At 42.8% G+C, this 26,199-nt stretch overlaps 1 protein-coding gene across 1 annotated transcript; it reads right to left on the bottom strand.

Annotated features, from left to right (window-relative positions):
• Nucleotides 1-1,064: 1,064 nt before the first annotated feature.
• Nucleotides 1,065-13,820, bottom strand: LOC147456472 (uncharacterized). Its single transcript, XM_086514922.1, has 4 exons — nt 13,670-13,820; nt 13,504-13,581; nt 13,025-13,120; nt 1,065-1,329 (listed from the first exon to the last, which is right to left on the bottom strand). Exons 1-4 carry the CDS (start codon nt 13,670-13,672, stop codon nt 1,255-1,257), a joined length of 252 nt encoding a protein of 83 aa, XP_086371048.1. The 5' UTR covers nt 13,673-13,820; the 3' UTR covers nt 1,065-1,254.
• Nucleotides 13,821-26,199: the final 12,379 nt, after the last annotated feature.

Consider the following 26,199-nt stretch of genomic DNA (forward strand, 5'->3'; position numbering starts at 1 on the left):
AGCCAATCTACAAAAAATTGGGTGATCAAAAGGTTATCCATTTTCCTCAAATACATACACGCTTACCCTCCATTGGGAAAACATTTAAATCCAAGATACTTCAAAGATCTATCCTAGAAGTCTTGAACTCAACAGTTGTTTCTCAAGCAGAGAATGGATAACCAATGTAACACACTTGGAGTGATCAAAAGGTTATTCCATTTTCCTTCTTTTGTGAGATGGACTACATGTGATGCTGTTGCTTATCTTTTAAACTCTTGAATTTTGATATCCTTACAAAATTGTTGGCATGATTTCATTATGATTTGTTGGTGGTTTTCATTTTGTGATGTAGTCTTCAACATGGTCAATGTTACATAAGCTCCTACCTTCCAAACAAAGTGAAGATTAGTAAGTGTCAAAGTGTGTGCCTACTCGAAGTGCAGGTAGTGGCAGTTGGGGTAAGGATGGCAAGGTCTTTATTTGAATGCACTCTATAAGAAAAAACACAGGACACAAACCAAGATCTTCCACAAATAGTGTGGGTCGTTGCAAGGTTTGCTTGTTCCATTCACTCAATTGGTTAAATTCGACAAATTGATAGTAAATTTATGATGTGTCATATCTTTTAAACTTTTGAATTTTGATATCCTTACAAATTGTTGGTATGATTTCTGTATGACTTCTTGGTGGTTTTCATTTTGTGCTGTATTCTTCAACGTGATCAATGACTCAATGCTACGTAAGCTCATACCTTTCCAACAAAGTGAAGATCAGTAAGTGTCAAAATGTGTGCCTTCTCGAAGTGCAGGTAGTGGTAGTGGGAGAAGGACAGCGAGGTCTTTATTTGAATGCACTCTGTATGAAAAAACGCAGGGACACATACCAAGATCTTCCACAGATAGTTGGCCAAGTATCAGAGTTGAAATAGTATTCACTAATGATCACCAATATCAAGAATAATGATTTATGCCAAAACTGACCCATAGGACTAGAAACATCCATTAGTCGGTCGAGAGCTAAGCTAGCTGGTGAATTCAATGGATTCCATAAGATAAAGACAATCACTTACAAGACAAAACGTCGAAGGTTCATACTCTCTTCTTATTCAAAAATTTCCATATCACACTGCGTACATATGCTCCGTCTTTTGGAGTTTTACAAGATTCCACTTCCACAATTAAGTGTGGAAGAAAATACAATGCAAGGTACAACCTGTAGAACTTGCACCTTTGCATTTATCGCAACCAATAAAGTCACCATTCAACGCACAAATTACTCATTTTTATGGCTGCTGTCCGCACTTTCAGACGTTAAAGATACGCCGCTTCTATTTGATGAATTGTTCATCTACAGCAAAACTATCAATGTCAGTCATGATCATCTCGACTTTGATATTACCAAATAGTCACAATGTACAATGATGTACGCTAGCACTTTAAAACTCTCTCTCTCTCTCTCTCTCTCTCTCTCTCTCTCTCATTGTATCACATGAACAAGTTACAAAGCCTGTAGTTATCATGTAAGCCCGTAGGGATCACAGGATAGATCGGAACTGGTAGTGAGAAAACCCCTCAAACATAACAATAACAACAAACCGTAGGGGGAAAAAGCCACCAGCGATACAGCTACAAAAGAGGCGATACATCAAAGGCTAGGGACAAAGGAGTGAAGGACAACTATAGAAGAGAGCTGAAGCAGAAAGAGGCCACCCAGACTTGCAGCAACGCAACCAAAAACTCCACCAACGAGTCTCCAATATCAAAATTCCGAATCTCCAAGGCCAAAAGGGGCACACCAGCAAAAGAGACCACACATCCCTCTGCATCAGAACTAAGAGAGAGAGAGAGAGAGAGAGAGAGAGAGAGACGTGACACATCTAACCCTATGTGTCCGTGGACAAGCTAAAGCATGATTAGGGTTCAGTTCAGTCAAGTCAGTCTAGAATAGGACGTGATCTGGCACTTTTGTGAGTCTGTTCGCAGACCGTGCATGTCCAGACACTTAGATTAAATGCATATCCTCTGTTGCACACAACATGACCATCAGATCCCATCAGTAGCATTTTTACGGTGCATAGACCTATTTTCCCTATTTTTGACATTTTTCACTTATTATTTTTAAGTGACTTTTGTTGGAAAGTAGGTAGGGCAATTTTGCTGAGTTTATATATAAGCAAACTAGAGCTAGCACTTTCTAGCAGAAGAGGCAACAGGAGCCAAGCTCAGCAGGCAACTTCTCAAGCAAGACACTTCGTGGATTTTCCTCCAAGTAAGGACCTTCTCTCCCCTAGCATTTTCACATCCAGCATCACCGCCAGGAGTTTCCCACAGCCTAGCGTTTTTGCAACAAAAAGTCACCGCAAGCAGATCCTCATGCATAGCGTTTTCAACAGTAGCTTCATTGTCGGCAAAGCTGCGAACATCAGCGTTTTCAGCCCTTGTCATCGGCAACAGAGCCCCCATGCCTAGCGTTTTTGTTCCTAGCAAGATTCAGCCCTAAAGAGTAGCAGATTCAGCCCGAAAGGACCAGCAGTTTCAGCCCTTATGAACTCAGTTTTCAACCATAAGACCTGCAGAATTTCAGCCCTTATGAACTCAGTTTTCAACCATAAGACCTGCAGAATTTCAGTGACAAAGACCTATAGAATCAGCCCCAAAACCAGCGTTTTGGATTGTAGTAGATTTCAGCCCATGGCGTTTTTGGACAGCAGATAAAAGATTGCAGATTTCAGCCCTTAGGTCGGTCTCGCCATCACCGTCGTTGACACCGACATAGCCTAGACTTGCATCAGTCACATGCATTCAGTTTGTACCAGTTTGTGCAATCATAAGAAGACCACTCTCGCCGACGAGAGTGGGGCCTTCGGAGGGTTTTACGTCTCTGGTGTCGTATCTCTCCTCTCTCTATCTCTCAGTGTCATACTCTTGCACGCACAATGTCCATTCACTTTGTTTATGATCATAGCATTCTCTCATTAAGAACGGAAGCCTCTCCCTTCTATAAGAACAAAAGGAACCTTGAGCACAGTTCAGAGCACTCATCTTGAGCAAAGCGCAAACATTCATTCCGCTGCACCTTACATTGGTATCAGAGCTCAGAGAGAGAGAGAGAGAGAGAGAGAGAGCCTAAACCATGTCTGCCAACATAAAGGACTATGGGTATCTTCAACTTGCAAAAGCATCAGGATGGACAAAGATGATGCTAGAGAGCCCTCCTACCAAAAACACCACCTCGACCCACCACACCCACCTCATAATCTTATCCCAACGATTCAAACACAAAGAAAGAAACAAAGAAACATGCAACAACAAGCAACAGACAGACATACACACACACACGCACAAAGCCCACATGCAACCGAGCAGCCTCATCTAGCACATATTTAAAGGCCCAAGGCCATCTAAAAGTGGGTTACATTAAAAGCATCACTTGTAAAACCATCTCGTCCCAGAAGCCTTGCCTGCTGCCACATCACCTGCTATCAACGCAAAAGGCGGAAGCTGTCGTACAGTGCCACGTCACCATCTCTCCACGCGATTTGGTAATCTAGGTGTCTACTTTATTTTTAAGGTTTTTAGGCCCCTCAGCCGCTTTCATAAGTTAGTTTTTATTTGGGTCCACACGGCCAGGATCTGTAAATTGGTGGGAACTTCTTCTGTTTCTACTAGGGTTTAAGCCCTTCAGTGGGGTTCTGTAGGTTGGCTGGGTCTTCAGTGGCTTGACACGCCAGCAGTTTGTGAAAGCATACGAAGCACCTCTTATCAGAAATTCATCAACTTATTAACAAGTGACATGTTACCCTCATTTATAAAGTCGTGGGGGCTCAATCTGACACTACTCGACCCAGACTTTTGCACCTATATAGGAGACCCTAGGGGTCACTTCTCCATACATCCAGTACCCGGTGTTAAATCTTTTTCTCTCTATCGCTCACAGAACCTTCACTCACAATATCTGCACGATTGTGACGTATACTTCATCCATATGTTACCTTCTTGCACTTAATCCTACTGCACGTACAAAGATGGACCGCATCTCTTGGCCCAACGGCTACACCCCTTCATCTATTGGTTGCACCCTTACACCGAATGGTCGCGTCTCTACGATTGGTCACAACTAAGGTAAAGTTAGTAGCATCTCAAGTGAATAGCCCAATGTGATCCCAATATTTATTTTGGCTAGTATTTATTTTACTTATTTGTCAAAGTTTGGGTAGGGCAATTTACTGAGGTGTCTATATAAGCACACCTAGCCCCAATTTACTGAGGTGTCTATATAAGCACACCTAGCCGACGAGGAAAAGAAACAAAAGTTCAAAGCGGGTCTCCAACCGCAGCTTCGAAAGAGTATGAAGGTGTATCCGCATGATACTCTTCAGAGGATGATGGAGTCAGCAATCATTGCTGAGGATTTGCACTCAACTGGGACGCCCAGAAAGATGGAGCATAGCACTTACCGTGCAAGGCAAAGAGGGGTCTACGATGACCATGGGGGGCCAAGGAAGAAAACGTCCTCCATCTAGAGACGATGATCATTCTAAGAAGCCAAAGGGCACTCGCAAGCGAACTAAGTACCTTTCTCCTACTCAACTTCAAACTTTCAGAGAGGAAGGAAGATGCTTCTACTGTGGCGAGAAAGGACATATGAAACCGGACTGCCCGCTAAAGCAGCAACGGCAAGAGCAAGCCTCAATGAGGCAAGAGAAAGCAAGGAAGGAACCCACACTACCAAGCTCGAACTAAATTCCAGATGTTCAAGGAAACACAGAAATGGAGAAAGGGAAGCGTCTTCAATTTATTGAAAAGTACAAAGATTGTTTCACAGAAACACTTCCTGATGAACTCCCTCCGGTACGCCCGGAAGATCACCGCATAAATCTCATACCGGGTAGCTCGCCTCCCAATCAACCCCCTTATCGGGTAAGTCTTGCTCAGCAAGAGGAAATTTTGAAGCAAGTCAACGAGCTTCTAGAGAAAGGGTTAGTACGGCCAAGTGCCTCACCCTACTGCTCTCCAATTCTACTAGTGCAGAAGAAAGATGGCACGTTTCGAATGTGCATAGACTATCGGTCTTTAAACAAGATCACAATCAAGAATCGCTTTCCGATCCCTCGGATTGATGATATACTTGATAAGTTGCAGGGTGCAAGTGTCTTTAGTCGCATAGACTTAAAGAGTGGGTATCATCAGATACGGATCGCCCCTGAGGATGTCCATAAGACTGCTTTCCGCACAACCTTTGGACTATATGAATTTTTGGTAATGCCTTTCGGCTTGACCAATGCCCTTGCGACCTTCAATCGCATGATGGACCGCATTTTCAGCCCGTATCGAGCTTTTACGGGAGTATTCTTTGACGACATACTCATCTTCTCTAAGTCAGAAGAGGAACATCGGAAGCACTTGGACTTAGTGTTTCAAGAATTGCGAAAGCATGAGTTGCATGTGAATGCAAAGAAGAGCGAGTTCTTTCTCTCCGAGATACACTATCTCGGCCATATAGTCTCTCACAATCGAGTGAGTATGGATCCTGCCAAGATCCGAGTGGTCGAAGATTGGCCTATTCCCACTACGGTACATGATGTACGTAGCTTCCTGGGATTATGTTCATATTATCGAAGGTTTGTTCGAGGATTTGCTCATGTAGCAGGACCACTTCATGATTTGACAAAGAAGAAGATTCCTTTTGATCGGCTCAAGTACTTGCTAAGCCATGGACCTATTTTGATAGTGCCTGACTTAAGGAAACCATTTGAGGTTCACTGCGATGCTTCAGGTGATTGCATCGGAGCAGTGTTAAACCAAGAAGGCCATGCAGTGGCTTATGAAAGCAGACGGCTTAAGGATGCAGAGTTGCATGCATCAATCTACGAAAAGGAACTCACGGCTATGATTCACGCCTTATCCAATTGGAAGCACTATCTTCTAGGAGCGGATTTTGTGATCAAGACTGATCACCAGAGTTTGTGGTATTTTCTTACGCAAAGGAAACTATCTGAGAAGCAGATGAGATGGGCAAACTTTTTGTCTATGTTTCACTTCCAGATCCTTCACACAGCTGGGAGTAAGAATGTGGTCGCAGACGCATTGTCTAGGCAGCCAAGGGTGAACGCTATCACTTCGGTGTATCACCAAGAATTAGAAGCACTACCGGATTTGCATCCGAATGATCCAGACTTCTCCACCATTTGGGGAAAGCTACATCGTGGAGAGAATGAGTTTCCCTATTCCATTCGGGACGGTTATCTCTACCACCATCAGGCTATATGTGTGGCGGAACCATTAAGAAAGAAGATCATGGATGAAGCACACGCTTCGCCTTATGCGGGTCATCGGGGTATTCTCCCTACGACCTTAGCAATGGAAAGATATTTCTTTTGGCCTAGCCTTAAAGCAGACATTGATAAGTATGCCAGGGAATGTTTGGTTTGCCAAAAAGTGAAGTATGATCGGCATAAGACGCCTGGGTTGCTACAACCTTTGCATGTGCCTAATGAACCTTGGGAAAGTATTGCCATGGACTTCATCATGGACCTCCCTAGTACTCAGACTGGAAATGACGCGATCTGGACCATTGGACAGGTTTAGCAAGCAAGCACACTTTATACCAGTCAAGAAAACGATCAAAGCAGATCATATGGCTAGGGTCTTTCTAGCACAGATCTTCAAGCATCATGGAATGCCTAAGTCTATTGTGAGCGATTGAGATCCTCGCATGACAGGAAATTTTTGGGCGTGCCTTGATGGATAATCTTGGTACAAAGCTGAATTTTTCATCTGCCTACCATCCTCAAACGAACGGGCAAAGTGAGATAGCCAATTCCACAGTATTGGATATGTTAAAAGCTTATGTGTCAAACCGGCAATCTGACTGGGAGAAATATTTGCCTCTTGTCGAGTATGCATATAAAATACCATACACTCATCAACGGGGAAAGCACCTTTTGAGATTCTCTATGGTAAGCCTTTGCTTCCACCCATCCTTTTAACTAAGGATAAGATCTTTGCAGCAGATGAATTTGTCCGGGACTTGGACACAGCCTACGGGCAAGTTAGGAGAGCTATTCTCCGCTCTCAGGAAAAGCATAAGAAAGCTGCAGACAAGCACAGAAGGAATCTAGACTTAACAGTCGGAAAGTTAGTCTTACTCAAGTTTGAGAAGGCAAGACTTAAGAAACAAGCGTCTCATAAGGGGAAAGTGGTAAAACTTTCTACCCGTTATTATGGGCCGTTTAAGATCACTGAGCGAGTGAATGATGTCGCTTTCCGATTAGAGCTACCGCCTAATTGGAAGATCCATAATGCTTTCCATGTCAGTTTACTCCGGCCTATGTGGGACCGCCTCCAAGCCAGCCTAGTGCTGAGGAACCTCCTAAGATTGAGGAAACAGAAGAAACACTCCAACCGGAGCAGATAGTAAATCATCAGGAGCGGTCTCTCAAATCCGGAAAGATAACACGGAAGTATTTGGTTAAGTTTAAGAACTACTCGAATCTAGATGCTCAGTGGATGACGCAGGAGGAATTAGCAGCTTATCCTGAGATACTGGAGGTATATGTCCAAGCACTACAGTTGAGGTCAACTGTTTAGAAGCCAGAGGGATGTTGCTAATTGGACTATTTTTCTTATTTTTAATGATTAATCTCTTTATTTTAGGATATCTTATTATGTGCACTAAGAACTGTTAAAAGATTGTAGCTACAGGAACTGCCATCAAGAACGGACAACTCTGATGTGTCATTTGATGGGTGACGATAAACATCGCGAAGGAGTTTCCGTAAGTTCAGTGGAAAGGGCCGGGTTACGAGTGCCCCTGATGCGTCACATGATGGGTGACGGGTGCATCAGTAAGGGGGCATCCCGTAGGCTAAGGAGGAAATCCGAATTGAGTAAGAAAGTACGTGTAAGAACGCAAGCACAAGAATAAAGATGGGTTCAATGAAGCTTTTTACGAAAAGCAGGAACAGTCGCGGGAGGACAGATGTTTTCCCACGAGGAGTCTGTGTCTGCATTACATCTGTGTCGTGTCCTGCACCCGGGGACGCCTGGAATGTGTTCGTATAGCATTGTTTTCACTAACTGAGTGAGTTTTTTAAGTTTGAACAGGTTCACACTTTATTTTATAAAGTGACCGGCCCCTTTATTAATAAAATAAAGCAAGCAAGGCTCTTATAAAAAAAAGCCAACGCTAATAGCTATGCAGGGGGCTGAATTGCGATCTCTCTCTCCTCTCTCTAGAAAATGCGATTTTCTCTCTCCTCTCTCTAGGAGCGTCCAGCTTGACATGTAGTACCCATCATGCTTTCATCTCCCGTCACAATATTTTCGAAGAGAGCTTATCTCATACAAGATAACCATTGCAAGAGTTTTATTGCACTCCTCTCCATAAGCAAAGCCCCTAACTTCTTGTTTTATGGGGCCTATGGGGGACTCGAGAGCCCTCTAACCCATATTTCGCTGGAGAAATATATTTTACACAATAATATTGAGAGAAATAAAGGTGTGCAGTTTGGATTAGTGGCAGAGACATGAAAGGTCTCTCTCTCTCTCTCTCACACACACACACACACGCGCACACACACACGTGCACACTTGTGCATCCTTGCTTGCTCCCTTTAGTGGTGCCAGACCCTATAAAACGGTAGCCAACGTTCAGTTTCTAAAGAGCCGGAAGCAGCAGGAAGTGCAAGCGCTGGGATTCTGGAGCAGAGATTGGCGACGGAATTTGCAAGTGCTCACGTGACGACTGAGTACGGAGGTTAATTCTCCGAGCAAGGAGCAACAGGTATAAGGTGTTGATACGCATTGAGAATTGTTGCTTTGTGTGGTTTGTTTTGCAGGAATCTCCCGTCTTACGGGAAGGCCCTTAACGGGAAGTACGGCTTGACGCCTAAGTCCCTTACGGGAAAGTACGGCTTCGCGCCTAAGTCCCTTACGGGAAGGAAGGGCCTTGTGCCCAAGCCCTTTACGGGAAAGCACGACCTTCGGGTCTAAGATTACAGAACGGAGGGGTTTCCTCGGGTTCTCGTGCTTGTATAAGAATTCTCCCTGAATAAAAGAATACTCTTAACGGGGGGGGGGGGGATCAGCCCATCTTCTGGTCCCCAATACTGTGTCGATCTTCTCCCTTCTCTCATGTTTTCAAAGAATTATAATTTTCAGATTTTCTAAGTGCTCGTGTACGCTCCCGTTTTGTGACAAGTTTCACCCTGATAAAAGTGGGACAACTTGTAGAAGTTTACAGGTTTTTCTCAAGTATAATAGGAATAAAGAAATACCGAAAGGGGCGCCAGTCTTAGGGGCCACCAGGGTGTCGTTGTCTGCTTGGTAGCGCTCTAGCTGCCAAGACGTGGTTTCTCTTGAAGTGTTGAATTCCAGTCACACAGGCTTATTCGTGAAGTTCCTTTATGTCCTAAAGTCTAAAGTAAAGTTTCTGAAAGCCAAAGTCTACCACCCTACGGGCCGGTTTCTAAATTGGATGGTATCTGTTTTGAACCTGTCTTGGTGCTGTTTTGAATTGTTCGACTCTGGTTTTAATACTGGTTTCAATGATTGGTGATTTACTCCCGGGTGGAGTAGTAAGAAATGATATTTGAGAATGCTTGCACATACTCATGGCCCAATTATTTGCGGGGGGAGTATTGAATGCTTGTAAAATATTGTTGTTGTTACTTCCCAGCCCGGACCTGGATGGTTATGCGGGAGGAGTATTAAGAAGTCTGAGCAGTGGCTACTCTCAGCACCTCCAAACGACGCAAGCTACGGTTTGGGGAGCGTTTGGTTGTAAAAGGCCTCTATATCTCCTGGCCCGGACCTTTTTAAATTATGCGGGAGGAGTGATGAGGTAGTCGTTGAACATCTCTCGGCCCGGACCTTGTTAGGTTATGCGGGAGAAGTGTTCATCGGCGACTTTATGTTTTTATGTCTTGTAACATGCATATGTAAGCATTTGTGTTGCATTGTGATGTGCCAATCACTGAATATTCCTTTTTGGATGAGATACTTTTGGGAAGTCAACGACCCAGGATATAAAGAGTTTCGACCTGGAATGAAGCTCCTTATTCGATGAGATTCTTCTGGAAAGCCAACGACCTAGGAAATCAAGAGCTCCAATTTGGAATGAGAAAACTGATTGTCCCTCGAAATTTTTTGAGCTAACTTGAGTTGTTTTGCAGGTATGCTGTAATCGCTAACGATTAGTTTCTTTCAAGAAGGGGAGATGTCACAAACTGCTGACGTGTCAAGCCACTCAAGAACGAAGCCAACCTTCAAATCCTGGTCGAGGAGCCTAAACCCTAAAAGGAGCAATAGAAGAAGTAAAAGTTTCATTAACTTTTAAGACCCCGTCTGATGGGGGCCAGAGGACATAAAGGCATTAAAATAAAGCTGGACCCACACACACATACATACAAAAAAAAAGAATAGCATAAAAATTGATGATGTGGCAACCAATACGGATCTCCAGATTTTGCGCTGACTGATGACGCGGCAACCTATACGGATTTCCGCTTTTTGCGTTGGCGTAGCAACTCATACAAATTTCCGTGATTTACACTGGCAGCTTTTAAGCACCTCCTTTAAACCACATGCTTTTGAGTTTACTGCTTTTCATGTAACTACTTTTGAGGCCAAGGGCCTTCAAATATGTGCAAAGGGCTCATTCTCTGACACGCTTCAGTACGAAGGTGTAGAGGGTGGAATACCGACATTGTACTAAGTTCAAGTAATAAAAAAAAATATCGAAAGGGGTGCCAAGGTTTGGGACCAATACTCTCTGGGGTGGAATTCCGCCACTCCGTGTCGCATGTGCTCTCTCTCTTTTAGTTCAGTTGTTATTGAAGTGCTAAAAATCTGTTCAATCTGTTCTTTTCTATTAGCACGTGGTGCCCATCTTGTGACATAGCATCTCTAAATGAACAAAGGTTGGTGATTGTACCGCCGCCAAAGAACCAACTGGCTTTGGACATTTCCACCAATAATGACACTTTATCCACAATGATTGCAATACGATCTACTTTCCAAGCATCCTTTTCAACATCGCTCTTCTTTGAAGTCTTGTTGTTTTTCTTCTTTACCTTTTGCTGCTTGTGGTTGTTGTTGGAAGAACAAGCCAAGGCTTCGAAGTCTGACGTCTTTCCTGCATTGAACCACTCCTTTACACCATTGAAACAATCTTGTCTTAAGAGATAGTATTCAATCTGCCACTCGTAAACAACGAAGAATAGAAATTAGAATACCCAAGAGGCAACAAGGACGAAAGCTATAAGGCCATATCCTCTAAATTGATCAACTTTCCCATATTAAGTATCTCGTGTTGGAGTTCCTGCATCTTCTTGCTATGATCCTTGATGGATGACTTTTTGGTATCCAAGGTCTAGAATTGCACATCCAAAGCAATCCGCTTGATGGGAGAAACTTGATCATATAATGATGAAAGCCGATCCCAAATCTGCTTCACGTCTTTTATCAATCAGATGTGATTGATAATGGATGGTATCCTGTTGAGGATGATGAATAATTGAATTTGAGCATAGACACGCTCTCAAAGCTTTTCTCCCGTGAGATCACTTGGCCTTTGAAAGTTACGATTGACAAAACCTCTAAGCTCATAAGAGTCGAAAGCCGTTGTAGTGATCGCGTTCCAAATGACATGGTTCTCGCCATTCAATTGCCAATCCAAGGGAAAGGTAGGCAGCGTAGGTATATTGATTGGTTGATCACCTACGCTAGAGTAGAACTAGGACCAATCTCCCCACTCCTGGTGGACTTGTGCTCCATCATGGATTTCCTCACTTTGTACTTCTTCATCATGGACCAAATAAATCAAAATCATCAACCCTCGACATTGCCCGAGAGAACTTGGGCATGTGACGAAGCTAGGACGGGATGGATGAAGGAAATCCTTCACATCAACCCACTACAACCAAAATCAGCCCCAAAAGCGTAAAAACAGAAAACTGTCTCTCTTTGTCGTGAAAATTCAGCACCAAATACTTGCACAGATCTTCGACTCAAGAGCACGTTGTGGCTCTGATACCATGTCAAAGGTGCACCAGAAAAGGCTGAATCAAGTGATGATCTCATCTGCAAGCGCGAGTGAACCTCCTCTCAGAACTGGGCAACCAATGGATCTCGGATCTGTCGCGATAGATTGTCCTCCAATCGCGTACCACCCACTGAACAGGCACAAGTAGTTGATCAGCAACACAACTTGCAAATGAGGGAGGGGGAGCAGTGGAGAGATGATACACTAAAAAGAGACAGCTGGATCCCCGGCAAAAACACCAAGGAGAGAGAAAATGCTAAAGAGAGGTGATCAAACACACACACACTAGAGAGAGGGTGTGACCCAACCTTTGCTACTCACTAATATGCAAACTATACAAGGGGGGCATCTGCATATATAGGCAAAGAAATATGCCCTACCCACATGAAAAACCCCACCAGCATAAAATATATACCAAAGCCCTAATAAAATGTGTAAAGTCACTTGCCCACATTTTAGAAGGGCATATGTAGAACACAGGAGGCTCTGACCCTGGGTAACCCTAGGAATAGGAGTCCTGCCTCATGCTAGCCTACCAGGAGGGCAGAACCGTGGAATACACCTACGAGAAAGTAAATCTACCTCAAGTACAGCCAAGCATAGCCACGAAACAGCCTCACTCCCTAATCTATTCCTAGGAGATACTAGAGCCACCACCAGGCAAAAATTTGAAACCCTAAGAGCATCTAAAACTCACTAGTAGTCAAGGGGGGAAAACTCAGCAAGTCAAGAGACTAATGTTACTTGAGAATTCCAACAACAGTCAGAACAATGAAGTAAGAGCCGCAGCCACAAACATCGTCTCAATATTACTCATTCCTGTCTGTTGACGTTGCTTCATCATGTGACCGTGAGACACCTTATGCTCAAGAAAATTCTACAACCATTGATTAGGCAAGATATGCTTACAAAAAGTTCAAGATATTAATAATTTCAAGGTATAGATAGGGTCTACCTTGCTTGTAGACAACTTATTTAAAATGAAACCAGCACTAACCTGCTCTGGTCTCGATGTAGGGGACTTAATAGGGCAAGACGGAGGAATGCGAACAGGAGGCTTGTACTCTTTTCCCATGAGTCCATAAACTTTTTTCTGTAAACATCACAGAACTTAGGGGCTTTGTAAAACCAATGTAAAAATTAGCACATAAGTAGAGCTTATAAAAGCTTAAATTAATGGCTTTCAAAAACCGACTTAAGTAACAGCAAATACCAAGCACTCTCAATTATAGGATGCAAGTCAAAACCATGAATAGTGTTTGGCAGCATAAAGGTGCCATGCCTGTGTCAACAAGAAACAGGGTCCTCGCCCTCCCCTCATAAGTAAGGTGGGACTACCAACATACTCTCATACTCTCTCTCTCTCTCTCTCTACAATTTGACTCCATGTCACGTGACAATTTTCTTGTTGTGTTTAACTCTTGTAGAAAGACAGCAGGTAGACGGAATGGGAAATGGGTGGAATTTCCAACTTACCAGAAGGAGATCCACGATCCTGGGAAGGAGGTTGAGGATGGGAATTATAAAAAGGGGGAGTAAGCAAGCAACGCAAACCTGTAAATCGTGTGAAGAGGCTAATGAGAAGATGCTGCACGGGAATCGTTCAAGAGATAACAATGAAAAAGACCGAAAGCAATAGTACCATGGTGCAGGCGTCTAGATGCAGCGCGCAGACACTATCCACAGTTTCTTCGGGAAAACAGGTGCTTTTGGGTAGATCAATTTTTGGGTCGGGCACGCGGGCACATTTCCATCGGCTAGTTTGGAGGGTCACTTTGATGGAAACCAGCCAAATTTGGAAGATTTTAGTGTACAAACCGACAAAACCCCTAAAATTTTCACGAAAAACCAAGAGATTTTCAATGCTCTCCTTTTTCTCATTGTTTGCTAAACAATTTTTTGGTGAACATTGGTCCCAATTAAAAGAGAGGCCCCATTTTAGGGATCGTCCACCTGCACCAATTCTAGCACATGCAAGATGGTGTAGTGCGAAGGAAAATCAAGTCGCGTGACAGATGTTTTTCGTTCCGGTCTGAATTCAAGCCATGTTGACGCTCATGTTTTACAACTCCCTCCTAACACTTTTGCCTTTGGAGTGCATTTTTGTTACATGCGATTTGGAAGAGGTCTTGCGCATTTTTTCGTTACGACGCTATTTACGACACGGAGATTTGCTGCAATTAGCCTTGCTCGAACGCTTCATTTTGCATCCATCGTTGTTGAAAATGATCCAAGATTCGAAGAGCATTCTGCATCCTAATCTCGACATCTCTAAATGGGGACTTTACCCTATATCTATCTATATTATTTTGATATATAAGAGAGAGCCTTTTTCAGGGTTGCCATGTGGCACTAAAAGCAGGCTCGAGTGCATGCCGTTGATATTTCGGGGGGGAATCAAGAGGTGAACGCTTATGAGGGGGAGTTGAAGAGGCATCGAAGAGTAGTGGAAGAGAGAGAGAGAGAGCTGTGCAACCATGTGGTTGCACAAGTGCAGCCTAGACGGCGTTCCCCACCACTTCTCTCTCTCTCTCTCTCTCTCTCTCTCTCTCTCTCTCTCTCTCTCTCTCTCTCTCTCTCTCTCTCTCTCTCTCTCCTCTTCAAGCCATGGCGTGGGCAAGGGCCCTTGTGAGGAGACTCTCATCTCGGTGCAAGACCGACAAGAGCGGTGAAAAAGACCTGGAATCTCGGTAGAGCCGTTGGCAGGGCCTTGTGAGGAGACTCTCATCTCGGTGCAAGACCGACAAGAGCGGTGGAAATGACCTCTTGAGGAAGGAGGTGAAGGGGAAGCTCAGTAGAGCCATGGGAAAAATCCCTTGGTTAGAGGAGGCCAAAATTTTATCTGCGTTCTAAGCGTCAATGGAATTACCTAGGTTGGTGGAAGCCACTTCGTCACTGGAGCAGGGCGGATTGAAGTCCCCATCGACCCCCCATCCCTTCCTTTGTTGCTCGGCGCTATCGTTGCAGACTACCATATAAAGTTCAATTTTTTTTTTAGATTTTACATGAGGGGCACCCTATTTTGGTCACCTTCTCCACATAAAAGTTGTAGCCCACAGCAAGGATACATATGTTGGTAGGTTTGACAAGGTTAGCAATTTTTAACACTATAGAACTTCACAAAAAAACCCTAGCATTTCGCACCAGCTTCGAGTCAGTAGGGAAGAAGACTTGCAAAAATTTACTAGAATATCGATCATGCATATCTCTCTCGAGAACCGTCTACGAGTCAAGAACCGGGGAAATAGCTCACATCAAGTGCTTGATTACCGGCAAGCAACTGCCAACGATTGAGCGGATCCGGCATACAAAGGACAAGGAAATGTCCTCTCGATAAAGAATCTCAACAAGGACATGGTCCTCTGAAAGGAAATTTCTTGAATTTACTTGCACAAGGATGGAGGCTTCTCATTTGCATTGTAACAAGAGGAGAACATCGATGATGCTTGATCTAAGGCTTGAGAGTCATGTTCTTCATGGGTTTTTAAGCTTAATGTATATGCTCATATTGCAAGATGTTTCCCAAAAGATTTCAAAATTTTACCAGACCTTGCTCCAAAGTGGTCAAGAATCATTAGGAACAATTGGTAAGTTATCCAATTGCAGTCAAGCAAGTACAAGCAAGGCATGTGGCTTGTAAGGTAAAGTTATTCGGCATGGCAGACTACTTCTTGCAATTAAGGAAGCCAACAGGCATCTTTCTCTCCAGTTGGGAGTCTTAAATTTGCTACGGCATGGCTCCTAGGCAAGTTATCTAAAGTCGATGAAGTAAAAAATGGTCACGATCAACCCATTGTCTGCAAGTCGGATCCGACGGGTTTTTCATACTAATTGGCAATGGATATGTGCAAAGCAGCATTAGGAAACTCGAGTATGCTTTTGTTTGTGCAATTACTGTAGGTATTTTGATGCTTTCAGCATGGTATCCTACTTGCCAAGGTCGATAGTCGATGGGAATTGACAAGCAAACCACACCAAGGGGTGCTACAAATTCTGGCACAAAAGGCGCCAATTCAAGGAAGCCGGTAAGCAAGTTACAGTTTACAATTTTGATCTAATCTTGTAGAAGTTTTTCCCATGCCAACGTGACAAGCAAAGGTTTCTTTGATCGAGTAAAGTTTGACACTTAGATGACATTTGATAGTTATGTTTCCTTATTGTTACAATTGGGCAATCTTAGGATTCTCGATAAGAAGTACAACTTGGCAAGGCCAATTCTCGATGCAAGCTCGACAAGGTCAATTTTCTTGTGCTCTGACATCTTTGTGTCAACAAGAGCACCTATTAGCTATGAGCAATTAGGCTTCGTTCTGTCTCATTTTTACGATGGACTTCTGCGAAGCAAGGCTTCACTTTCGGGCATCTTGCATAGAAGTTTCCCAAGTTTGGAATATGCTATCAGCATACGAACGTGGTGGAAACTTGGCAACATGTCTACCTAATTGTTATTGGAGGTCAGTATGAACCAAGCCATGAGGGCATGTAGGGTAGATATGAAGGCTCTAAATTTCTTTGCATACATGGCTACGAGCTAGCTTTCAGCAAAGGCAACTATTCTCAAAGGGGTGACAAGGTTAGACAATTTAAAGTTCTATTTGTTTATGTGTTTTTAACATTTCATTTCAAAAAGATTTTTTTGATGTGCAAAGCAAAGTGTTTTGATAGACTTACAGCTTCTATTCCATGCCAAAGTACTATCCAATGACTTAGGATCGATGATAATGGTACACAAGTTTGGCAAATTGGCAATCAGAGGATATAAGCTCACAAGTTTACGTTGGTAATGACAAACTGTGATATATCCATGTGAGTACAAACTGTGCAAGGCACGTATGGCATCGGCTCACACTGTGTTGAGACTGTCACTGAAGCCAAAGCTTATCATTCTATGCATGCATGGCATGCCAATATGGTGGGCTCATCACACTAAATCATTGTTTACACTTCTTCTATAACATAAGTTACTCTATTAAGGAAAAATGGAGGTTGGTACATTGGCTTGATATCATTGTATGTGTCGGGCATTTTACATTGCCTTGTTATTGCTACAACTGGAGGCACGGAAGGCCCTGCCAAATAGCAAAAACAACATATTGCAAGCCATAATCAACAAAATTGTATACCTGACGAATAACTTATGCACCATAATCATTGTTATACACGAAGAGAGAGAGAGAGAGAGAGAGAGAGAGAGAGAGAGAGAGAGAGAGAGTGCAGATGCACCTCCTAGAGCAGAGTGCTACACCGGCACCACGAGAGAGGAGGAGGTGGGAGAAGAAAGACACGAGCACTTGGTGCAATCTTCCCCCGTTCAAGAGTGAGCATTTTTCTCTTGCACGTATTTACTTATAGATTTCTAAATGCTCAAAATGAATACACATTGTCCGCCCGGACATAAAGTGACTATAGCTCACAAAGAGCTCTTTTATAATACAATGATAATGAATCTGTTGTCCTTTGCACGTTTCATAAAGCAGCTATGCATTTTCCACCTGTCAGCTGCAATAAATACGATTTACTGTTTCCATTACAGTTATCATTGTATGTGTCTACAATGACGGGCATTTTACATCATTGGCTCTATACACAAAGTGCAACCTGTAAAGATGACACTTTGTGTAAATGGCAAGTAGGTATGGCTTGGCTATCATGCACCTAATTCATGGGATGACATGAATAGGTTAACATTAGGAAAAATATTAACTTTGTATGGGCTTTCTAAGAATCCCTAATTTTAAGGGATTAAGGCTAATTTTGTGTAGACTTTGAAAATAGGCTACTTTTGAGTAGGATTCTCTAGCCCTTTTTTTAGGGCCATGCAAAGTCCCTTTCTCTCTCTAGCACTTTGAAAGTGAAGGAAAAAAGGTGTTGTGACATTAACTATCCACTTCCATCCCTTTCCCATGCCACATCATCAAAAACGTGCATAAATCCAAGCTAAAAAATGTTTTTTTTTTCAAAAATCCTATTTTCATATATTTTCTACTTAAAAGTTCCTCCCATTCCATATACATATCAAAGAAAGCATTTTATGACCTTTTTTTTAACGTGCACTCATTAGAAGGCCAATTTTTGAATTTTTATTTTTCCTCCAAACTAACTCTCTTCCTCTCTCTCCCTCTCCTCTCCTCTCCCCTAACTCTCTCCCTCTACCCTACCTCTCTATTCTCCCTTCCATTGCCTTCCTCCTTTCAATCCTTAAGTTTAGCAACTATAGTGCTCAACAATATCACAAACCATGTACCCTGCACACCACAAGTGTGTATATTTTCTTGCCCAGAGAGTTTGCATCAAAAGTCACCCACGTGGGTGACCAAAGATCATCACAACAAGGCCATGCTACAAGTTTTGACACGATGTCACCCGTTGAGTGGATGACATGTGTACCCATGCGACCGCCACTTCCATCCTACTTTAAGAAGTCTCTCAACATTTCTTCCATATGTTGGGAAAGGGAAGGCATGTCTGTTGGGATATGCTACATGATATGGTTTTACCTGCTAGATTTTAAACTCCATTTTGGGAGGGAAATTTAAATTCAAATAAACTAGCCGTTTTGCTTGTTTGAATTCAAAAGTTGTTCTTTGATTACTTTCTTGATACTAAAGGTTTGACTTCCTTAAACTGCCAAATAAAGAGCCCCTCTAGACCCTTTTCTCTTCCTAATGTATATAATGTAGTCTCTTACAAGTTGGTGGACTCTAATGGAGTTGAGATTTGGCACATAAGCAAATAAAATGAAATAGATGCTTTAATGAACTAATATTCTCAAAAGTAACCTTGAGGTGAGCTCTACCCAATTCTGTACTCTTTAAAAACAAGAAAAAAACAACTTGTGCTATGATAAGGTAAGATTCAATATTTTGATAAATAAGCCCTAAATTTATCAATCTTGATTGTCTCCAAAGACCTTAGGGGCAACTTGAAGTATCCCAATCTTGTGTATGTTGAATTTTTAAGCTCTTCTAGCATAGACTTCTCCACCTTGAAAACTAAAGCACCTTTAAAGAACTCTTGTGGTAGCCACTCACCATCTACACCTTTACTATTGTGGCATTGAAATTTGATGAGCTCATTCTTTGGTTGTCTTGGAGAGTAGAGATTGCCTTGTAGGAGAAGGAAAGTAGAAGGAGACAATGAGGTATGTATACAAAGAAGAGGTGTAACATTTAATGACCTAGTAACTTGTGTGTAGCGGAAAATAACATGAACATAGTGAGCATTTCATTAGAATATGTTCCTAATGAGCATAACAAGAGTAATAGTGCTTGGGTAAAGAGAGCAACAAAAAGCATAACACCTAGTTAGATAGGCATGAACAATACTTCAAAAGAGAGATAAATTAATCTATTGACAACATTTGAGGACCGGATATACATGGAGCCGGTCCCCCGTCCAAAAGGCTTTGTATTATAGGTTTCCTCATCAAGAGAGACATTTTACAATACAATTATTTGTATTACTTCAATAACTAGCTAGTACAATGAAGATGGAAGCTTCAAGCACTAATCAAAACACTTATAAAACACAACATCAATTCCCTCACGGTCTCAGACCCAAGACCTTACACACCTTCGAAGATGGTGAGAGCTAGCGAGGTATGAGAGTAGATTGAGAGGAAGAAGGAATAGTCTTATGAGAAAGATGTACATCTCCTCACATAATCACTCATGGCATAACATAGCTTAGTAATTAGCATGGTAGAGGAGATGAGCATGCATTGAAGCTTGGCTGTTGGTTGGATTTGCATCACAAAGCCAAGAATTGTTGGCGTAGGCCTCCCTTCTCACAAGCTTGGAGTAGGTTATAAGCTTCCCATTAAAGCTTGAGAAGGAGAGAGAGAGAGAGTCTTCTTGCTTCACACCTGAGCTAGTGTGAGTGTGTGTGGAATAATGCCTTCAGAAATTCATCCCCCTCTCTCTCACGCAAATTACTCATGCTGACATCCCATTGGACCTCTCCAAGCTTAGCCAATGAGTATTTAAAAGCATAAGTGATAGCCTTCTGACATGTGTCCCCCTTTCCCCTTTTGTGAGAGCTTTAGATAATTAATTAATGCAATTAAACTCTCATTGGACCCCTTTGTCTTCTGGCCAATAGGAATTAGGCAAGCCATTGGGCTGCTGAATGCTCATTGGACCCCTTGGGAGACTGTCCAATAGTCTTCTAGAGAGCTTAATTCTTATTGGTTCTTTTATTAAGTGTTTTTAAATTAATTAAACTAGATTTACTCTAGCTTAATTCTCATCGGTCCACCTCCATGGCCATCCGACGTCTGGGCTAGGGAGCTGACATGTGTCGCCAATCCCCTTTGTGTAAAGGAAGCTTGTGAGTGTGTGTGTGTGTGTGTGTGTGTGTGTGTGTGTGTGTGTGTGTGTTTCTCCCTCATCCCCTACTTATAGGGCTCGCCCCCTCCTATGTAGGAATCATGAAGACTTTTTTGTACACACACAAAGCATCCAATTTTTATAATCTTGACCATTGGACACAACCTTTGATTTTTGGAACCTTAGCATTTTGGAAGTCTTAATGGGCTGAACCTTAGGGTCTTTAAAGCCCATTGTTGCACATTGCTCTTTTGCAGATGGTCCCCCCTTTGGATCCCTTTTGTGGCCGGTCTGCCAGCTTAACCAATCTTGTAGCTTTTTCTCCCTTGGCATTTCCCCATATTAAATGATTAGTTTAACATGAGAAAATCATCTAGGAGAATTAGATATTAGTTATTATGACATTACCTCTCTCTTGAAATCATAGTCGTCCTCGACTCTGGGGTAGTGAAGATAAAGCCTATTCATTAGTCCTTTTTCTAACGGGTAGAGGATCCCTATCTTACCCTACGACATCGTTCCAGAATGAATGACTAATCCATTTGGCGCTTGAGAGCCTAAGCTGCCGCAAGGATGTTCGCACATTAGTCCTATCAATCCTCCATGGTAGAGTGACAAGCTCTACTTGGTGTTTGGGAGACGTCGTCTCCGCAAACTTGATTCTAAGCATGCATACTACTTCACAATTGTGCACAATAAAGATAAAGAGAGTCTTGTAAGACAAAACTTTGTTCATTTTAAACATTTGTACATTTTCTTACTCTAGGGAAGCATTGTAAGCATTGACAAGGTTTAAGTTACATTTGATCGATATCGTCGCCTCTTATGTCTCTTACTCCTCTTGTCTAATTTTCGATTATGAACTTCCTCCAGTGAAGAGTCACTAGATGAATTGCTACTCGTGTCTTCTCCTCTCCAGGACAGATTGTCATCTAGGGTACCAATGGGCCTTGAATGGTTTGTCCCCACATTTGCACCAAGATTTAACTCAGATTCTTTGTCCTCAAGTCAATTTCAATTGATGATTCTGACTCCGAATCGTGCAGGCTATAGTCTTTTGAGACGCTACTAGTTCCAATGTCAGTAAAGCCTTCCTTTGGTAGATCATCAGAAGCTATGTGCATTGCTCCTATCATATTCAAAGGTACAAGTTGTAGCATTTCATCCCCCTTAGGTGTTACTAGGTCATCGTCCTACTTCCCCAAGTGTCTATGGTTGCTGCTAGGTGGACCGAGTCCACATTGTCAGACTCATTCATCCCAGGTAGAACATCCATATAAGGGAAATCTTCCCCTACATCAGTGTCCTTTTTACACGTGTAACAATATTGCAATGGGGCCGAGTGAATTGTGGTGTCAGATCTATGATCAATTATAAATCTATTTCCTAGAGGATGTGCTCGACCAGTTACAAGATCAACTCGAGTGATTGAGTCTTGGAACTGCAAGTAGACATGGTTTTTAGACCAGTCATGCACCTTTTTTGCTTCCCTCATGAAAGGATGTCCTAAGATCATCTCAAATGACATAGTGTGCTTAGAAAAATCGATAACAATGAAGGTATACCTTATTTTGTGTCCAAAGACCTTGATCTTGAGATCTTCTAGCATCCCAATAGGTTTACCAATGGTCTCATTGGCCATCTTTACTACTATGTTTGTAGTCCCAAGGTGAGGTCTTCCCATAGATTCCCAGTAATTTTAGTTACAATGCTAACCCCACCGCCACCATCAAGGATTCCCTTCACAGTTAATCCCTTGGTAGTGATTGGTATGGTCGCATTGGATCCATCGCCTTCAAAGTATTGTCCCAACTTGTTAGCAAGTATTTCCACAATAGAGTTCTCATCTATGTTAGGTTGTGGATCTAAGTGTTCCTCCTCTATTGGCACCTCCCTAGCTCCATCCATCTGTGCAAATTGTGGTGGCCGAACTGTCAGTTCTCCATTGAGGAAAGCTCAAAGAGCTGAGAATAGCTCGGGGTCTCCGTATAGTTTAGACATGATGGTGGTTCTAACTTTTGAAGCCAATTTGGCAATATTTAATGGCATTTTTTGGGCTTGAGTCCCTTGAAATGGGGAAGATGGGAACTCTATTTCTTTAATAGGATCGGGTAATCCCTCTGTAAACATTCTCTCCAACAAGAAGGGAGTATGCCCACTTCCCAATGACTTAAAGTCACTTTCTGCTTGGAACACTAGGTATGGCTAGTGGTCTATGGTCTTTGTGAGGTTTATATCGCGTAAGGAACACTGTGTTTGTAATCTGGATCTGCCTAGGTGCTAGCTCTAGATCCCTTTGGGTTTCTTCTACCAAACCCATTAATTGCTTGACTCGCTCGATCTCCTCTATAGGGTTTGGGTAAGTTCCTATCTTCTTCTTGGGTTCCTTGGGTCATGGCCATTGTGGCTCATGATGATCTTCCTTGTTTTTTTATTTTCTAATGGTTGTTTTAGTCTCCATAGTCTCACATGAATAATAATCCTCTTCAACGTCATTCAAATATATGAGGTCGAACCAGTCCCTATGTTGATCTTTGAAGTGGGGTTTGACTTCGTTGCTTTTTGTGATCTCTTCCTTCGTGTTTCCTTCTTCTTCTGAGATTGGGTAATTGATGATGTGTCTCTTTCTTCAAGAATATAATTTTGGCTTTGGATCATCGATTGTGTGAGTACATTTACTAGTACCACAGGTGTACTTTGTGATGGCTCCTCGATAATCTCAATTAAGTTTGATGGCGTGATCTTTGGCACATTTGGATTATTAGGACATTGGGCATTTTAATGATCTATGCCACATCACTTACACATGAGTATCGACATTGTAGTTGTACTGGCTTGTTGATTGGTTTGCATTAGTGTGGCATTCTTTTGTAGTTTAATAGGACACTTGGCTACATGATGTGGACCCCCACACTCGTAGCATTGAAGAGGTGGTTGCTTGTTAGTGAAATTGATATTTTGACCTCTTGCCGCAAGAGCAGCTACTTGATAGGTAGGTTTGACTTGTCCCCAATAGTCCTCCATGTAGTATTGTGGACTTTCTTCAAGTGCATCAATCCCATAGGCAATATTAGGGTCTATATCTTCCTCACAGCCTTCCAATATAAGCAATAGATGACTCACAACCCAATTGATTCACAAAAGTTATTCTCGGATGTGGAGGTTATGGTCCTAACACAGGAGGTTGTGGTCCTAACACAGGAGGTGGTAATGGTGTTGTTTGAACAACATTTTGGACCCTAGGGACCATGTGTTGTGACAGTTGTTCAAGAGGTGGGGTCCGCATAAATGTAGGCACTCAAGGTGTGTCCGCTTATGCTAAGGTCCTAACACAAGACGTGGTAATGGTGTTGTTTGAACAACATTTTGGACCCTAGGGACCATGTGTTGTGACGGTTGTTCAAGAGGTGGGGTCGGCATCAATGCAGGCACTCAAGGTGTGTCCGTCCATGCTAATGTTGGTCTATTGGCCATCGCATGTTTAAATACTATGCTATCCTTGGCTTGATGACCATACCTCCCACATCCATTGCAATTCCCATTGAATTTTACTCTAAACGTAGGGCATTCACTGGTACTATGTGGACCATAGCAAACTGAGCACCATTGTTGCTCCTTCTTGGATACATATGATTGTTTTGTGGAGTACGATTGTCTCTAAGACTTTCTTGAATGGTCTTGGTGAGATTTGCTAAAATCATCTTAGATATCTTTGGCTCTTTAGCAATAGGCTTTATGGTCATTGGCTCATGCCCCGATGCTTGCGACCTAGTAGATTTAGACTCAACACACACTCTTTCTCCTTGAATCATTAAATTGTCCTCCAATTGGATTGCATTGGTGTTGACTGCTTCCCAAGTGGTGATACCTCTAATGAATAGGCCATTGTATATATCCTCATGTCGTAGTACCCTAATGACTCTATCGAGCAATTGGTAATTATTGAAGCACTCGTTTGGATTACAACAAGAATTTAAATGCTTCAAGAGCTTAATAAAGTCTCTCACGGACTCCCCTTCCTCTCGTTGGGCTTTTTGGAGTTGAGATGCTACACCCCAATGTACTCCCTCTCGTATGTACTCTTTCAAGAACAATCTCCTAAGAGTAGGGTAAATCGTTTTTTCTTCCACCCTTAGGGTTCTATACCAATCCCAAGCCTTTCCACTCAAGGTCAAGCTTAAAGCATTACTCTTATGCAGGTCATTGTGTTCTCCCAGGGAATCACATATTTGTTCAAATACTTTGATATGCTTCCTCACATCCTCGTCTCCACTATCTTTTTGTGTGAGCTTGGCTATATGTACTGCCTTATTTCTATGCTCTCTATCATGAGTGTTACGCATATTTTCAGCAATAGATCGGCCGATAGCTTGAGCAAATGTTGCCAAGTCATGCAAGTGAGTAGGTATAGTGGGGACACGCACTCTTGGGACTGCGTGTGGCATGGGGGTTGGCGTATAGGAAGCCCTTGGGTTCCAAGTTTGTTATGGTGTTGTGCCATGTGGTGTCCCAAAGTTCATATGTGTGGCCCTTGGCATAGTAGACGTGGGATGTGACATGCTAATGCTAGCTAATATGGTCCCATTGAAATAAGGGCTTGGGTGTTGTGGTCGTGGAGCATAAGTTGTTGAGACAATGGGAGGGATAGGAGTTACATGAGCATGAGAGCCTATAGGTCCATATGATTGATACACAGTTGTAGGTACGGTTGTAGGCATTAGTCACCATGTAGTGGTGCTTTACTAATGAATGAGGTCCATGGCGTGTTTTTTTGTCATGCCCATCATTGGGGTAGGTATGGTAGCCATGGTGTCATCATCAAGAGAAAGATGAGCTAAACATGGAAAGGTAAAGCTATCACTTGTGGGCTCAGATTGCACTAAGACCCCTGGCAAAACAACATATGGAGGATCCATCAGGCTTACCGAGGGAGTCTCCATTTGTGATAAAGTTGGTTGCTTAGCCTTCCTTGTATCCAAGAATCTCATGAGACCCGTTGAAGGCATGTGGATCCCTTTGTTCTGCCTCTCCAGCGCACTAACCCTATGGATGACATCACAAACTCTTTGTTGTTGCTCCTCTACTCTAGTAGCACCCCATGTGGATTGTAGGACATCTAACCAAACCCACGTGATAGGTGTGACCTGTGTATAGGTCGGTTGAAGTCTCTGCTTGTAGTTCATACTCCCAGTTTTCATTTAGAAACGCTCCATCTAGGATTGAGGTGCTATGGGTGTCCTTTGAACTAGATGCAAGTGGTTCTCTATGGGTTGACCTTAGTGGTTGCTAATTCAGGAGCACACGATTGCTCGACTAGCATGGATGTTGGCATAGGGGCCTTCGCCTTTAGCTCTCTCCGTTGCTATGCCTTGCGTAAGCTCTTGATTTCCTTTTCCCTAGCTGCAAGGATATATCGCTCAACCTCTTGCACTTCGGCAAGGCTTCTACCATCAGTAATATAACCTCGAAGGGGAATAGCTCTGAAGAGTCAGGGAGTGCAGTGAATAGAGTATTCACATGCACACTCTTCAGGAGCATGGGGTGTACGTTGGTCACGAATGGTGAATTTACTTTCCGACCCCCTTCATTTACATTGCTAGCTCCATGTTCGGAACAAGTGGCTCTACTCAAATTCTCTTTCAAGTGGCTAAACACGCTTGGCCCGGACCGTGGGCCCATGGCATGCATGTCTTGGCTTGAACTATCAAGATTGGATGTGGGGTAACCTTCCATGGCGTCGTAGTTAGAGGAAGAGTCACTAGATGCAATATGAGGGTCCTGAGAGGTACTACCTTGGGTTCCCGCTGAGGGCCTAGAGCCTAATGTGGAGGAATAATGGGTGCTT

This window comes from Adiantum capillus-veneris, chromosome 6, assembly GCF_014529385.1.
Source record: "Adiantum capillus-veneris isolate H3 chromosome 6, ASM1452938v2, whole genome shotgun sequence".
Classification (NCBI taxonomy): Eukaryota; Viridiplantae; Streptophyta; class Polypodiopsida; order Polypodiales; family Pteridaceae; genus Adiantum; species Adiantum capillus-veneris.